This window comes from Neopsephotus bourkii, unplaced genomic scaffold (assembly GCF_033783945.1).
Source record: "Neopsephotus bourkii isolate Nb327-2 ecotype Australia unplaced genomic scaffold, CSIRO-AGI_Nbou_v1 NB_107, whole genome shotgun sequence".
Classification (NCBI taxonomy): domain Eukaryota; kingdom Metazoa; phylum Chordata; class Aves; order Psittaciformes; family Psittacidae; genus Neopsephotus; species Neopsephotus bourkii.
Window position 1 is genome coordinate 1,377,462 of NW_026900624.1, and position 16,840 is coordinate 1,394,301.

Below are 16,840 nucleotides of genomic sequence, written 5' to 3' on the forward strand. Positions count from 1 at the left end.
ACTGGTAAGAGGGGGCTTCTCAGTGGGGCAGATCAAAAAGAAATCTTAAAAATAACCATGATCTTCACAGGTTAACATATGCAAAATGCTAAAGTGCCTTGAAGCTCTTCAGCTGGAGCTTGACTGTGTGCATTCAGGAGACTGAGAGAAGTGCAAACAAACAAGAATGTGGGAGGAAGGAAGAGAAATTCTGCACAGTAAGCTGTGCTTCACCACCATCTGACTAGATTTAGTATTTCAACTTGGTTCCTTGGCAACTCTGTCAAGTAGCAAATTGCTGCCATCTCTGAGAGAAGGACCTTTGGGCTGATTGCTGCAGTGCTGAGGGACTGCTTCAGTGAGAGCTAGGCATGAAAATACCCTTAAGTTTTGACACTTACGTCGCTGTCCCAGGGATGTGTTAGCAACTGAGAGTCTCAGCAGGGCTGGGCTGTATACTCCCTGTGCTCTCCAACAACTGGGTCATCCCATCCTTTAAGTTCTGCCTTGGTGTGGACCCCACCCAGGGCTTACATTGTTCCTGTATGTGGTGCAACAAATACCCCTCTTTTCCCCTTTAAATGCCAGAAGCTCCTTTGGGATCCAAGGTTGACTAATGGTTGTTTCTCTCTAGGATCTCCTCCACAAATACTGCGGGCTGTTTTTTGTCTCTCTTTGTATGATGATGATAAATGATGACTCTGCCAAATGCAAAAAGATGGCAGCTTTGACTTGTAAATCTCTCCTGAGCAAGATAAACAATGAAAAACAAGATCTGATGTTTTCGCTGGTCACAGAGTGGTTTCACAGCAAGAAGGTATCCTTTGGGTCTGAACTCTGGGGACTGACTAAGCTTAATTCAAGTGAGAGATCGCTCGTACCAGGTCAGGTGGATTGGTGGGCTCAGTTGTGCCTGATGTAGTAGTTCTAGGAAAGACGTATGGGCAAGACTCAGGTTAGAATAAAAGCTCTTTAAAGATGTGCATAGTGCCATAGGTCTTGCTAGTAAGAAGAGCAAGAAATGGTACAGCTTCATAAAGCTACACAGATGAAGGGAACTGCTAGTGCCGTAAGTCAACCTACAGACTTCCCAGCTGCACTGTGCTGCTTTCCAACAGTTCCTGGTTTTGGTCCCGTGTTTCACCAGGTGTAGTCTTAGCTCAGGGTAAAGGTTTGAGCAAGGTCCTTAAAGCTCTTCTGATCCCAGTTAATTGGCTTTTTGTGCTGTTTTGAGCTCAGACTTGCTTCATTCCGTTACCAGCAACTAGAAGGTGGCAAACTTGGTGTTTACAGATCTCCTATTTGGTCTGGGTGTTCAGTTATTCTCAGAGTGGACTTGTGTTCTGTTCCTCTACAGTAGTGGAGTAAGTGTTCTGCAGCACTTCATGCATTCACCTGTAATGTGTTCAGTTCTGGTTTATAGCTGTGAGACACCTGTGGCATTGTGAAGAATCAAAGGGTGCAAAGAGCCCCCAGAGCTTTGCAGCTGGCAGCTGGGCTGGAAAAGGCCTTTCAGCATTCAGTTTTAGGGTGTGCTACCAGCGATAACTTGTGCTGCCACACAGGTTCCCTGGCAGCAACTCCTTTTTCAGTAGTGCTCTGAAAACCAGCCTTTCTCAAGATGCTGTTGCTACAGGCACAAAGTAAAGGCTGCTGCCAGCTCCTGCACAGGGGAGCTGCAGGATTTAGTATCCAGAAGTAACAAGGGCTGTTACCGTTCCTCTTGGCAGAGCTCCCACAGGAGGCTGGCTGCCCAGGCGTGCGGTTTGTTTGTTGAAGTGGACAGAGTAATGTTTGAACGGCGGCTCGAAGCTGTCCTCACCTTGGTTGAAGAAGAAATCAACCCGGTTAAATTTGAAGACGTAAGTACCTTTCCCATGTGTGAGTCTTGGGGAAAGACAGCTACAAAAATGGGAAAAAGGGAGGAAGTGTAGGAAGAGATTTAACAGTTGGACCTACTGTTTGAGCTTAGGAAATGAAACACACCTGTCTGATCTGAAGAGGACTTCACTGATCTTGAGCTGTATTTTTTTTGTCTGTAAGCCCAAATTTCATGGCGTGGGTCACAACACAAGGGGCAAAGGAACTTTGCAAAGCCACCTGGCCTGAGCCTGCACCCGCCCTGTGTAACCAGCAGATACGTTGTTCCTTGCTGTACCCTCTGTCAGGTCTCTCTGGTGAGGAACAGTTGTTGAGATAATCCTCAAGTCTCAGGCTTTTGGTTTTTACTATGACTTGGTGGGTTGACAGTGTGTAACATCTTGCATGTTGAGATAGTTTTCCCTGCTTCTGGTCTTTCCTGGTGGGACAGAAGAGGGACTATTTGTTGTTTAAAGTGGAGTTATAAAACCCACCATCGGAAAGAACAGTGAGGTGCACAAGTACATTGGGATGGGTTAGAATCCATTTAGCTGGAAAACAGGCAGATGATCACACTGACAGCATTTGATTTGTGGTAAGTGTGGAAGGTCAGGAGTGCATTGCTTGTGACTGTCTGCTTTGTTCAGTGTTATCTACAGCTTTAACTTTAAAAGGAGCTCCCTTCCTGTACTTCAGACCATGGTTTTGTTATATGGAACATTTGTTATAGTGCACATGATTAACTGGGTGTAACAAAGCTGCCTCAAGTTTGCTTGGTTTGTGGTTATCCCAAAGGGATCCCAGTGCTGCACTTGGGGAGTTGCCTTGTATATTACTAACGTGCAAGGGCAACACACTGAACAACAGAGAAGAACCTCGTGGTGTGTAAATTGACAAGGGATGAAAATAAAATAACTGCAGGAGGAGAACTCCAGTGTAATCATCCCTGTGCTGAGACGTGGGTAAAGCACTGACCAGTTCTGTCAAGCCAGCAGGTGATTGCAGGCAGGGTGGGGAAGGACCTGAAGGCCATTTAGTAAATCACAGTGCACACAGTGTTGTCATAACAGTTTGGGGCTTCCCAGGTGATGTGGGCGAATCTGCACTCAGCTTGGCTCTAGTAATGAGAATCAAATGTGCATAAATACATGTATAGACATAAATGATACACAAGGTATGTAATTGCTTGCATTTAGAAATGGAATATTTTGTTACAGCAGTGTCTATATAAAAAACAAGAAGAATGGTTCTGGTAACAATCTCCTGCAGAGGTTCAGTCTCCAGAAGAAATGCTTTACTAGAGCTGCTTCTCTTCTATTTATTTTGGGAACTGGGTACAAGTCAGTCTTCTGTTTGCAGGGTTGATCTGAAATGTATCTAGTAGGGTAAGTAAGCACTGTCTTCTGGTTCTCATAAGCATCTTTCTCAACTTGCTGATTTTATTAGATAACTGAAGAGGAGGAGGAGAAAGCTGCAGATAGGCTGCTATTTAGCTTTCTTGTGCTGGTAACAAAGCTAATCACAGAATGCAACTTGATTCACTTAACGAAGAACAGTGAAGTTCTGAGCAATATCTGGAGTAAGTATCAAGAATTATTATGGCTGTGTTATAAAGAAGATTCTTTGTGTGATATGTGGTTTTTCACACCCCGATATAAAAAAAACCAGACTTTGTCCTACAAGGGTTGTGTGCTGCACAGTGCTAATACACGGCAGTTACTGGGCAGTAAAAGAGAAGATCTTAGTGGTAAAGGTTACGTGGTTGATGAAAACAAGACGCGCTCTGTCTCAGTTGCTGGGAAGTATTTTCTATTATCTCAAGAGAAAATAGCTGCAAATTGCTGCATGTTTGACCATAATTACATTCTCTTGGATGAAAACATTCAGTTCTCCTGGGAAGATGGGATTTTCTTGATGAGATCACACATACCAGCCAGCAGGCGATGACACATGCTAGTAGTGCAGTGAATGCTATGTTTCTGGCAGGACGTTAAAGCCTGGAGGTTGTTTTGATTCAAGCAGTTTCCCTGTGAGTGAAACCACAATGTCAGACTGGCTTATTAGCATTTCATTGCCTTGTTTGTAATTGCCTCGTTTGCTGCTGTTAAGTGGCCTGGTTAACTTCTTCAAAGAGTTGAGCCTGCCAGGTGCCTTTAGTGAGACAGGAGATAACCCTTGTAAATCCTGGATTGCTTGGTGATGTGCAGCTTGGGCAGAGGCAAGACAAGAGGGCAACTCCTTTTTTTCTCTGGGGGACCCGCAGCCTCTGTCCAGGGGTTTGATCTGACCATCTGCAGCAGGGCCAGCTCACAGAGTCTCACAGCTACCAGTCCCCAGACATCATAGGCAGGTGAGCTGTGGCACCGAGTCCCTGAGAGGGCCACAGTTGCTGCAGACACAGGACTTGGCAGCCAGGATCAGAGCAAGTGTCTTTCTGTGCCATGCCCTTTTCCTGCCCAGTTGCCATCACTTTCCAGCAATGGCCCTATCTTTGAATGTTTGGATGTGCTGTGCATGCATTCAAGAACACCTGGTCACTGTGGGGACATTTGGTTACCTGTAGCTTTTAGCCACTCTGCTTTGGCTGGATAGAGTTGCTATGATGTCTTCTTTATATATATGAGTATGTTCTGAACAGATGAGCACAGTTCATTTCCTTCCCATTTTTACTGTAATATGTGCTGTGGTAATTCTTGAGGGACCTGGTTATTTTTATGCTCTCACTGGTGATGTGCTGAAAGAGGTTTTCTCTCCCCAGGTCATGTCCAGTCTCACCTGTGGTATCCTCACAGCTGGGTCTGGCTGACAGCTACTGAGATTTTTGGCTTGCTGTTTGCATCTTACAAGCCAGAAGATCTTGTCAACAAGTGGAGGGAAAGAAAGGCAGGGAAGAGGAAAAAAATGTCAGCAGAGCTGTCTGCATCAACAGCCTTCTTGACTGCTGAACTGGACAAGAAGGTAATGGTGTCTGTATTACTCCTTCCTTCCCTGCCCATTCCCTGGCTGGGACATTAAAATAGTGTTACAGTTTGGCATGTGCATCTCTTTTGGTTGCTTGCCTGCTGCCTAATTTTGATCACAGAGGAGGCATCCCCTGGAAACTGCCTTTGGTGACTGCAAAACATTGCTTTGAGTTTCTGCTACTGGCTCCCTTTCATAGAGTAACTTATCCTTTTTCCTGTCTCCAGATGAAGGAACTCGCGTTTGCATTCTGCCATCAGCTGCAGTCCAAGTTCCTGGACCTGTCTCTGGGAGAGCAGGTAAGAGCAGGAGTGGGGTTGGGACTGCAGGAGGGCACAGCACAGGCGCTGGCCCATGAACAAAGGGGTCTAACATTCTAGTCAGGACAGCAGCACTGTGGCTGGCGGTGGCTCAGGACACGTGCACAGTACAGGGCCTGTTGTTCTGTGCTGAGGGCATCTGAGCAGGTCTGTGTCTCAGGCGCCCAGCAAAGTCTCCCTTGTGGTGTCAGCCTGCTGAGAGGGGAAGGGCTGGGGGGGTGGCAGGAACAGAAGGGGAGGCACCATGGATGGCCTCATCATTACTGGGGTCCCTTCTGTCAGGGTCTGGCTCTGCATCCCAGGCTGGAGTAGGTTGGGCAGCCACATTCTGGGACAGGGACTCAGGTCTCTGGTGCTGGCTCCATGCAGCTGTGCTGGAGCTCTGTCTTTGCTGGGAGCCTGTAGTCCAGCTTTATACCATTGCTTGATGGTCTGTCTCCACTGTAAACCTGGTTAGAGATCTCCTTTGAAGAGGTGGGGGCTGCCAGACATGGAGAAGACAAAGATAAGCAGCCCTGCCTCAGGGAGTGCTGGAGCCTAAAAGGCACAGTAGCTCATGGGGAAAGGCTCCCAAACTGTAGGAGGGTATTGAGGTGTGCCTTCCTGTTAAGAGCAGTATGCTCTGTCAAATATGGCAGTGGGGGAAGCTGTTACAGCCTCCTGGGTTGGCAGGTTTCTCTTTCAGATCTAGACTTGGTTTAAACCCAGCTAGTAACTCAGCACCACACAGCCGTTTGCTCATCCTCTCCCTGGGCAGGATGGGGAGGAGAATCAGAAGAATGTAAACATTGAGATAAATACAGTCTAATAACTGAAGTATAATACAAAACTACTGCTACTACTAATGATGATGATGGAAATAACAAGGGGAGAAAATATAAAACTAAAAGGGGAAAAAAAAAACAACCAATAAGTACAAGAGATGCAGAATACAATTGCTCACCACCCACTGACTGATACCCAGCCTGACCCAAGTAGCAACTGCTCCCTCCCAGCCAACTCCGTCCAGTTGCTATATTGGGCATGATGTGCTGTGGTATGGAATACCCTTTGGCTAGTTTGGGTCAGGTGTATTGTCTTCTCCCTGCTGCCTTCTTGTGCCCCTGCTCACTGCCAGAGCATGAGAGACTGAAAGGTCCTTGATCAGGGTTAGTGCTACTGAGCAACAACTGAAACTGTTCTCAGACTAAAGCCAAAACACAGCACTGAACCAGCTGCTAAGTAGAAAGTTAACTCCATCCCAGCTAAAAGCAGGACACCCGGTGCTGACAGTGCAGGAACCCGCAGTGACTAACTACTCTGCTTTCACACTTCAGGTTATAAAGAATTTGCTTTTTGTGGCCAAAGTTCTTTACTTGCTAGCCCCTCCCTCAGAAGAAGGTAAAGAGGCCAAAGGAGACCTTGGCTGTGAAGTGGAAGAGCAGGAGGCTTCAGAAGATGAGAAAGACATTTCTGCTCAAGGGGAAGAAGAAAAAGCAGACAAAGAAGAGAAAGGCCAGCCAGCCACACTGCTGTGGTTAATGAAGAAGCTCTCTCTCATGGCAAAGCGAGAAGCGGCATATTCCCCTAAGATCCCTTTAAAGGTAAGAACAGGGTTAGACCAACTGCTGTTGATGTGGCAGGCACTTCCACAGGAGAGTGTTGCCCTGGCTCTTCGCTCCCTGGGGACCAGCTGCAGGGAGTGCTGGGAGCTAGTGTTGAAGCGAGGATTAGTAGGTGCCAAAGAAACAACACGTTTCAGTTCAGGATTCTACAGAAAGGCCTGTGTCAGTCTGCCGCTCCTTGCTGATGCTTCCAGCCTTCTGTGGGATGGTGGAGGAATGATAAACCCAAAGGCACCAGGCTGAAGGGGGCAGAGCACTGCCTTTGAGAGCCCAAGAGTGCTAGGTTTATGCAGGCAGGGAATGGCAGTGCAGAGTTACTTGCTCAGGAGAAGGAGAGGGTGCAGGAGAGCATCAGAAAAACTCTGGTTCCCCATGGTGTAGTTAGGTTGAACTTTCATGTCTTCAGTTGCCTCAGTACAGTGCAGCAAGAGCAAGCCTGTTGTTCAAAGTGTTAACAGCTGTCAGTCCAGTGGAGTCACAGCTCCCATGTTCACAGATCCTATGGGATTGTGTCTCATCTAATGACTGTACTTGGCAGCAGTTAAGACCTTGTAACAGCAAGTTACTAGCTGAGTTACTAGCTGAGTTACTCAGGTGTCTGAGACAATGCCTTGTACATGGAGCAGTGACACGTAGCTTTCTTCTAGCAGTTCAGTGAAGCAGTTTCTTTCCAGCCTTCCTTACTTCATGTCCCACACACTCATTTTCAGAGAAGCTGCATCTTTAAGTTCCTGGGAGCAATCTCGGTGGATCTGGGAAAAGACAGGATCAGGCCCTACCTTCCAACAATTCTGACCCCTCTGTACCGGGAGCTGAACAGCACCTATGCAGAGCAAGGTAAGCGATTTCCCTCACAAAGACTTGGTAAAGAGGAAAGTATGTCAACGCTGTGCCTTGGCATGAACACCGCATCTCATTCCTTTTGTCTGCTGAGGCACAGATACCATCATCAGCGAACTTCACCTGCTTGCAGACTAACCAGAATATCAGGAAAGGAGGGGGGTATATGACAGCTGAAACAAAAATGTATGCTGACAAAGCCTGGAAGAAGGTTAGGCAGGCTCCTGCATACGAGTGGATACAGCTTTGGCATGTTATGTAGTAGGAAGTGTAGTACTCGAGGGTGGACTCGGGGTGGCAAGATGAATAGAGCCCTTGCTGAGGAGAGGAACAGTGTGGCTCTTACGAAAGCCAGAGCAAGGCTGTTGCCGAGTGTTGTTTTTTGAATTGCCATGTTAGATGTGCTGTGATGCTTGGGGCTGAAGATCTATGCCGTGTGGTTAGAAGCATGCTTCAGCTGCAATGTAAAACAGGGTGTGTTTTATGGCACCTTGGGTTACTGTAGTGCCAGGGACTGTACAAGTTGGAATTGCAGGTTGTTAGTGGTTGCTTGATGTTTTCCCCAAGCTCCCCCTTTTGACACAGAGAAAATGATCTTCAGCGTGTGGCATGTGTGCAGTGACTGAAAGAGCGTGACCTCTGCAGGTAGGGAAAGAGAGCTGCATGCCACAGGAACACAACACATGGTGTGTGCCGGCTGGTGTAACACCCATCGAGCTGCGCACAGAACATCTCCCTTCCTCCTGAATGAGCCCAGGTCACTCTCTCCTGCTGACTGACAAGGCTGGAACCACCTCTATTTCTAACGAAGCCTGTTCCAAGAGCCCTGGTGACTGTATAAGCAAGCCACTTCTAATGACCTCTGGGATACCATTATCCTTCTGAAAAAAAAAAATAAACCCAAACCCTTTTGCTTCTCAGAAGCATTACTTTTTGTTTGCCTGTGTGAAGTGCTGCTTGTGGTCCTCAGGAAAGCTGCTGAAGAACCAGCAGATTTCACAACAGCCTTTGCTCTAATCTCTACAGTCTTGGGCAAGATGAATCAGTGCAGTCATCCTTTAATAAAGAAAGAGGAATCCTTACTGTTTGGCTTTCGTTCCTTGCTGAAAAGATTAAGCAAGCTAATTTTGTCTTATTAGATCCAACACTGAAGAACCTTTCCCAGGAAATCATAGAACTGCTCAAGAAGCTGGTTGGACTGGAGGCTTTTTCGCTTGCCTTTTCTTCTGTGCAGAAACAGGCCAATCAGAAAAGAGCCATGAGGAAAAAGCAGAGGGCTTTGCAGGTAAGATTCCACTTTATCATCTTCTGGGTAAAAGCATTAGGGTTTCTCTGGAGGCTTGAAAGCTGACCAGGAAGATGAGTTTGATAACCTCCTGGGGAGGTTCTGGCTGATGGCAGTGCTGTGCTTTCCCACTTACCTGAAGCCCAGTGATGAACTTGGGCAGAGCTGCCAGAGCAGCCTCAGAATTAGCAGAGCCTAAGAAAACCCATGTACTGTCTTGGCAGTGGCTAGTTTCTTAGGAAGTACCTGATGTCTACAGGGACAGTTGTTTGTTTAGTTACAAGTAACAACTGTGTTGTTTTTCACTAGACTGTAGCAAACCCTGACATTGCTGCACGGAGGAAGCTGAAGAGACATAAGAATAAAGCAGAAACCCGGAAGAGAAAAATAGAATCCCTGCGCCCTGCTTACAAGGCCAAGAGAGCTCGAAGTCATGCACTGAAAGATTTAGCAATGGTGGAATGAAGAGGCTTTTCCTTCCTGAAGGATTAATTTATAAAGTGATTTCAAGCTAAAGAACTAATTACTGTTGAAAAAAAGTACTTCCATATTTTAATTGTATTTATTAGTATTTTTTCCATGTCTTCTTTTCATATAGGATCTAAAGCAAAAGCTTTTCAATTTTACCAGAGCATGTACAGTTGAATGGACAAACCACCATTATCTTTTATATTAAATTTTACTTCCTTTTTAAGGGAGGGGTTGATGTGATGACTGTTCATGCCTGTGAACATCCACACTCCTGAGGAGAAAGCAGATCGCTCCTGATACTGATTTGTCTTTGCTTCTGCAGCTGTACTGAGCAACATCACTGTCATTTCTGGCTAAGCTTAGAGTACAGGAATAATAGTTCCTGAGGCTGGAAGTTAAATTATGGCCAGGGCGGTGTGTGGTGACTGAAGGCATTTTATTGTCTCTTCAGAAAACCAATGGTACACTAACAGCTGGAGGTACACTCATCTCTGTCACTGCACGTCACTGTCACAGTGTATCTGCACTGAAGCATGATGGAGTACATCAGCTTAAGGAAATCTTCAGCTATGTGGCTGTTTGAACTAGCAGCAGTTGGACCTGTTCCTGTAAGCAAGCAGCCTTGAGCAAGCAACCCACCTCTGAGTACAACTGACAGTTCCAGATTTTATTAGTGTTTTAATTACACAAATACAGTAGCCACTCAAATCCATTTGTGGCCTGAAAATACGCAACTACAGACAAAGCGATGATGGATGCAGCTGAAACTGCTTTGCAACGGTCACTGTGAATCACTGCCTGCTCTTCAGAGCCTCCACCAACCTACAGAAAAAGGTTAAGGCAGCTTACTGAAAAGTCATTTCAATTATATTGAAATACTTTTATGAGAAAGCTTCGCTTTCTTCCCCTGTGGACACCTGTATTAAGTCACACAGGCTTTCCACAGATCCAAGTCTTAATAAATACAGTAAAAGACATTTTTATAATGAAGCCTAGTTAGGCTGTTACTCACCATTCCATTGCTTCATCAAGCCCCGTGCCTTTGGTTGCAGAGGTTTTGAATATCTGCCATTTTCGGTCCTTCAGGGCTGGTAAGCCAAGCGCATTTGCCATTTCTGTGGGAGTCATGGCCTGCTCCATGTCCTGCTTATTTGCAAACACCACCAAAATGGCTTTCTTCAACTCTTCTTCCTAAAAAAGGGGGAATCATGCAAGAGATTGGTGTTGCAGAGACTTTTACTCAGTTTATTTAAGCTTCAAAACCCCACAGAATGGAAAACACTTCAGCAGCTCTCATAATGATTTTCAGTTTGCTGATTTTTGTCCTTCAGAAAATTCTTTAGTGAAAGAACAGTATTTCCTTCCAATTCCAGCATGATACCTGGGATCGATTTCAAAATACGGCTGGTTATGCCTTATACCTCATGAAACAAGCTGGTAGTTGGATTTAACAAAGCATATGGAAGAACTTTAAGGAATTGGAGGGGGGGATAAAGTAATAACGTTTTGCCCAACTCATCTTCTTACCCTTATTACTTGTAAAACACATGTTCTTCAGCTTCAAAACACAGCAGGATACTAATTACTGTTAATCCCTCAGGGCCTGAATTTTGCCACCACTGTGGTACTGAGCAGCTGTCCCTGTGGACAAATACATTCTTGGATGACCAAAAGGCTACATGGAACTAACTATGGAACTAACAACTGCCCAGGCACTGCTGCACAGAACTGTGAAATGGCTGCAGCATGTTTAGTGCTTTTCAGTCACAAATGTTGCATGGGCCTATGCTGAGGGCTGAAGTTTCACCAGTGAAGGTCAGTTTCACCCGATTCACTATATGAAATTTCACATGTGCTCCAAACGGAGGTTTAGTTTCTCAATTTCTGTTTCAATGTTTTTTGGTTTTGTTTTCAATGTTCTGTTTCCATACCTCTAACATAGCAACGAGCTCCGATTTTGAAGTGCCAATTCTGTCTCGATCACAGCTGTCCACTACATAGATGACCGCATCTGTATTTGAATAGTAACACCGCCAATATGGCCTGCAGAAGAAAGGTTAAGTCCCAGTCATATAATTTGCACTTTTAGCAGCACTTTTTAGCCAGATAATGAAAACCAAATTAGCCAGAGGAAGCAAAAACTGTCATTGGTTGAAAGGAAGTACATAGTAGGTATCTTGAAGAGACAGAATAAATACTCTTGGGGCAGGGGAGGAAGAAGATGAAAAAAAAAAAATAAAAATAAAAAGGCAGCTTAAAAACAACGAAAGAAAGCTGTGAACAGACTTATTTGAGCATCAGCCTGCAGGACATCAGGTCCGTAACTGAGGGACAGGAAAGCAAAGAACATTTAAACACAGAGAAATCTGAAATGACTAATACACACAGGCAAGTAATTAACAAGAAACAAAACCACCTTTTTCAGAATTATCTTACTGAAACTAAAAAGGGAAGGAACCTGCATGTTACTTATGCACTAACTGTGCCGCACCTCACCACGCAGTGCTCAGGAAGCATTCATGAAAAGGTCATAGCAGGGTACCAAAGAGCTCACTACAATTACGCACATAACAACTCACTGCAAAACTTGTAAAGCTCGCTAAAAATGTTATTGTCTATACCCAAATTCAACCTCCTTGCTTTGCATTAAGAACATTTAAATATCCCTTGGGGTTTACACCACTGACTTCCCTCTCAGAATGCTACACAACTGCCTACAACACAAACTCATTTTTCAAAGCAGAACTGTAGATAAGTGAGGATGTTCACTTGTTACTTTACTTCCCTCAGATGAAAGCGCTCTCCTGACAATGGGCTGTTTTTAAAAAGAACCAATTTTAGGAAGTGCCAGCTGAGAGAATTCCAAGAACTTTGCACTTCTGAGAGACATTTAATTGTATCTTTTGATTTCAAGAGATCTTTTACCTTATGCTTGTCTGTCCTCCCAAGTCCCAGACTTGAAACTTCAGATTCTTGTATGTCACCGTCTCAACATTGAAGCCAATGGCTGAAACAAACAGTTTCACAGTTGGTCATTTCTCTTTATTTCTGAAGAACGTTACAGCACTTAGTTTACAATTTTCAGGCCTGAAAATTCTCAATAGCTCCATAATGAAGTTCATACCCTTTGCAAAGTTGCCCCAACATCTGTGGCACAAAATAATGCAGCCATTTCCTCCTTTGAACAATAAAACCACATTGCAAACATATTATGAAGATTTCTAACAAATGCTAAGGTTGTTAAAAAATGAACAGAAGTGTGCCTGAAATCTGCAAAAGAAACAGAGCAAATGTTAAAGGAATGGCCTGTTTTGATAACCAAGTACACAACCACCAGCAATAAACCACTAAGAAATGTGTCCTTCCTGTCAACACTTCATCAGACCATAGCAGAACTAACTTCTCAGCAAAATACTTGACACTGTGGTATCTGGAAGATGGCAGTAATGTTACAGCACATCACATATGTGATCCTTTTCCTGCCAGCCCCGAGAAACCCAACATAGGGAAGTGAATGACGGATGCAGACTACCTAAAACTTATGGAGGCTGAAATAAGCAAAACCCTAGGGCAAAAGGATTACGACACATTAAACTGCTGGCTTCTAAAAAGTAAAAAGGACCAGACTAAAGTCAGTTTATCACGGCCATTCAGAAGGAACCCAAGAGATATGACAGGAACTCAAAAGCCAAGCATCTCCTGCCTTTCAAATTACACAGAGTGATCCCACTTTGACACACACACCTGGCTGTTGGTTGCAGGTGGGTACAGCTGTGTGAATGGTGAGGCAGTTGAGGAAATCTGCTAGTTTGTTTAAGTAAGTACCATCTGTATTTTGTTACACTTTAGACCCTTGTCAAAAAAAAAAAAAATCAAGAAACTAAACAGGTACAATTCAGTGACACCATCCTATAATGATCTCTAGAATTCTCATTAGAGCTCTATCTGGAGACAAAAGACTTACACAGTCTACAGTTAGAAGTTACCTTCCAGATCACAGTAACAGTCTTAAGGTCAAATACGTTTTGTTTTCAGGAGGGCAGCATAAAATACTCCTTTATGTAGCACTTCTATAGCATGCTGTAATACTGTTATGCAAACGTTCTTGAATACCCCAGTGCAAGTCTCCCGGGGCACAAGATCCTTTTATTTCTGAAGGAAGCATGAAGCAAGTTCAGATGACAAAGCTTCTGTGCTAGAGCTACAGGCAAACTGGCTGCTTTCACTTACTTGGAATGGTGGTAACAACTTCTCCGACTTGTAACCTGTAGAGAATGGTTGTTTTTCCTGCCCCATCCAGTCCCAGGATGAGAATCCTCATCTCTCGAGTTCCAAACAGACTGGAAAAGATGGTGGAGAAAAAGCCCCCTACATAAAACAGGACAGAAGAATGTTTCAGTGTCAGCTTGGGACATGGAAGCTATGGAAAGGCAGACAGATCCACCTCATTTTTTTACTGAGATACAGTATTTGTCTTTGCTCCAGTGATAACAGGCAAGTTCAGGCTGTTGCGCAGATACCCGTGTGCTGAATCACATTATATTTTCCTGGCTTTACACTGTTATTTTATGGTAGTTCAATCCAGCAAAATCACATTGCAGAAGCATCAAGCTGCCTCATTGTGGTTACGACTTTGTTTTTCCTCTTCTCTCATTTGCCAAAATCTGAGCCAACTTCTCCTTTGTTTGTATTGGACTCTACCTGTTCAATGCAACAGGCTATATGACAACATGCTGAAGTCTGAAAGAATTCTGATGTTTATGGACTCCCACAGGAACATCCACTTCTTCTTAATTTTAAGTATAAAACAGTAGGTACATGTTAAATCACAGTCCACTACCAAATACAAAACCCATTCCATTTTATTTTTTTTCCAAAACTGGCTTGCCCCAAACTCATTTATTCTTTAAGTTCCTGTAAGACTACTTGTGGCTAGACTAATACCAGATTTGTGCCTACCAGATGTAGAATGTGCTAAGCCAGTAACAATAACATTTTTACCAATTATTTTTGTAACAAATGTACCTGATGCTAAGTAATAATGTAAATCCAGCTAAACCCTGTAAAAGGCAGTGAAACACCAAACAAGCTAGAATCACATTTGACAATGTGAAGGGATGCATTCAGAGGAACCCTGGCATGCCTGAGAGGTGGGCCTGTTCATGAAGTTCAACAAGGCCAAGTGCAAGGTCCTGCACCTGGTTTGGGGTAATCCCAAACACAAATACAGGCTGGGCAGAGACTGGATTGGGAGCAGCCCTTAAAAGGGGGACATGGGGGTGTTGGCTGACAAGAAGCTCAACATGATCTAACAGCGTGTATTGCACACAGAAAGCCAATTGTGTCCTGGGCGGCATCACAAGGAGCGTGACCAGCAGGTTGAGGGACATGATTCTCCCCCCCTCTACTCTGCTCTCATGAGACACCCCTTGCAATGCTGCATTCAGCTCTGAGGCCCCCAATACAAGAGGTAACTGGACCTACTCAAGTGAGTCCAGAGGAGGCCATGGAGATGATCCGAGGGCTGGAGTACCTCTCCTCTGGAGACAGGCTGAGAGAGTTGGGGTTGTTCAGCCTAGTGAAGAGAAGGCTTTGGGAAGACCCTAGAGCAGCTTCCAGTACCTAAAGGGGGCCTACAAGAAATACAGAGAGGGATTTTTTTTATAGGGGCATGCAGGGGCAGGACAAGGAGGCATGGTTTTAAACTGAAAAAGGGTAGGTTCAGATTAGATATAAGGAAGAAGTTCTTTATTGTAGAGTTGGTGAGGCACTGGCATAGGTTGCCCAGAGAAGCTGTAGCTGCCCCATCCCTGGTAGTGTTCAAGGCCAGGTTGGATGGGGCTTTGAGCAACTTGGTCTAGTGGAAGGTGTCCCTGCCTATGGAAGGGGGGTTGGAACTAGATGAGCTTTAAGGTCCACTTCTAAGCCAAACTGTTCTATGATAAATATATCAGAGGAGAGTCAAATTACAGATTTGCGACTAAAATCTTATTGAAAGAAGTTCTGATAAAAACCACTCCCCGTGTTTGCTTTTCTAGGCATCTGTGATGCCTTTCCAGGGAAAGGAAAGACCAACGAGCTACATGCTTATGCATAAGAAGGAATTAAAACTGGTAACAGGTTGCTTTACGTCTTCTAAGCCCACCCCATCACAGAAGCCATACACACTACACACCCAGAAAACAAAGAGAAGGCACAAGGGACCATCTATCAGTATTTTGCATAGTGCTGCTCAAGGCGCTGTTTACTGTGAGACAAGCAAATAACCTTAGAATTGAGATACAAAAAGTAATTCAATATTTCCAGTAGAAGGCTACTATGTGATCCATGGACGCCAAAGAGATGGCAATTCTTTCCTCTCAGTCAGTAACCTTACTGACTGCCAGACACTCCTCATTCCTTCTTATATCTTTCCACACTAAGACAGTGCTCAAATACCATGTGCAATAGGACAGATTTATTCTAATCACTTAACCTCTTGATTCAGGGCCTCTTACTGTCCTCTCTATTGACTGTTCTAAAAAACCTCTTTCCATAACTAATTTTTTATTAGCAAGCCATTACACAGGTGAATCACAGTTTAATTTAGCCAAGTCTCAGGCGTACAGAAGCATTACCACAAACGTATGCTCCAGAAGCAGCGCTGCAAAAGAACCACACCGGCAACAGCCACCCGGCCGCCGGCAGGCACCGCTCCGTATTAGGAGCTCAGGCTAAAGGCGGGCGGGTATCAACCGCTCCTCCGCCGCCGCCGCCGGGCAGAGCCGGGAAGTGACCCCCTCCCCGCATCCCGCCTCGCTCAACACCATCCAGTCAGCTGCGACGGCGCCACTCCCGTCAACCCCGCAGGCCCCTTCTCCCCTCACATCCCGCCGGGGGCGTGGCGGGATCCCGGGAGCCTCCCCCCGGCCCTGCCGCGGTGCCGCCGCCCGTCCCTCCTTACCCATGTCGAGCCAGTAGGCCGCGCCGCGGCTCCCGCCCCGCTCCTGTCTGCTGCGCTGGTCCTGCCGCTGCCGAGCAGCCGCTGCTCGCAGCCTCCACGTCGCACGGGGAGGCGGGTAAACGAGGCGCTGCTTCCCCGCTCGCCGTTTCGACACGGAGACCGGGAAAAGCTCGCCCTCCCCGGATGAGGAAGGGAAGGGCTGGGTGTGGGGCTCCCTGTGCAGGTACTCGAGCACGGGAAATGGAAGCAGAGGAAAGTTTGTAAATAAAGAAGCGGGGCGGGGGTGAAATGTGGCGAATCTGCGGCGCCAGCGGTAGCGGGGTGCCGGTTGAGGGGCGGGGCCCGGCCACGCGCGTACCGGGAGGGGGGGCGCAGCACTTCCTGCTCGAACCAATGGGGCTGGTGGGGGGGTTCCCTCCTTTCGTCCCACCCCACTGTAAGATGAGCGAACATATACACACATAGATACACACATACATCCAGCCCCGCGGCCCACGGCGTGTACTGCAGCTGAGGGAACGCCAGGCTGCGGGAGGGCTACACCCGCATGCTGAGGGGGAGATACCACTGAGGGACT

The 16,840-nt window shown here is 45.8% G+C and overlaps 2 protein-coding genes across 3 annotated transcripts in view; one reads left to right on the plus strand and one right to left on the minus strand.

Annotated features, from left to right (window-relative positions):
• Window positions 1–9,409, plus strand: part of UTP20 (UTP20 small subunit processome component) — a 62,425-nt gene extending 53,016 nt beyond the window's left edge. Inside the window, exons 54-62 of the mRNA XM_061357396.1 lie at window positions 614–796; window positions 1,710–1,841; window positions 3,286–3,418; window positions 4,598–4,797; window positions 5,028–5,099; window positions 6,437–6,703; window positions 7,435–7,561; window positions 8,704–8,849; window positions 9,159–9,409. Of these exons, the coding sequence (XP_061213380.1) occupies window positions 614–796; window positions 1,710–1,841; window positions 3,286–3,418; window positions 4,598–4,797; window positions 5,028–5,099; window positions 6,437–6,703; window positions 7,435–7,561; window positions 8,704–8,849; window positions 9,159–9,314 (1,416 nt within the window). The 3' untranslated portion in view covers window positions 9,315–9,409. The remainder of the gene's footprint in view (window positions 1–613; window positions 797–1,709; window positions 1,842–3,285; window positions 3,419–4,597; window positions 4,798–5,027; window positions 5,100–6,436; window positions 6,704–7,434; window positions 7,562–8,703; window positions 8,850–9,158) is intronic.
• Window positions 9,410–9,877: 468 nt separating this feature from the next.
• On the minus strand, window positions 9,878–16,371 carry ARL1 (ADP ribosylation factor like GTPase 1). 2 transcript variants are annotated; one of them, XM_061357407.1, is made up of 6 exons: window positions 16,264–16,371; window positions 13,551–13,688; window positions 12,246–12,327; window positions 11,252–11,363; window positions 10,333–10,511; window positions 9,878–10,142 (listed from the first exon to the last, which is right to left on the minus strand). In XM_061357407.1, the coding sequence occupies exons 1-6, from the start codon at window positions 16,265–16,267 to the stop codon at window positions 10,112–10,114; spliced, it is 546 nt and encodes a 181-aa protein (XP_061213391.1). In that variant the 5' UTR covers window positions 16,268–16,371; the 3' UTR covers window positions 9,878–10,111. The 2 variants fall into 2 exon arrangements, with proteins under 2 accessions (XP_061213391.1, XP_061213400.1); XM_061357416.1 differs by lacking the exon at window positions 16,264–16,371 and adding an exon at window positions 15,638–15,694.
• Window positions 16,372–16,840: the final 469 nt, after the last annotated feature.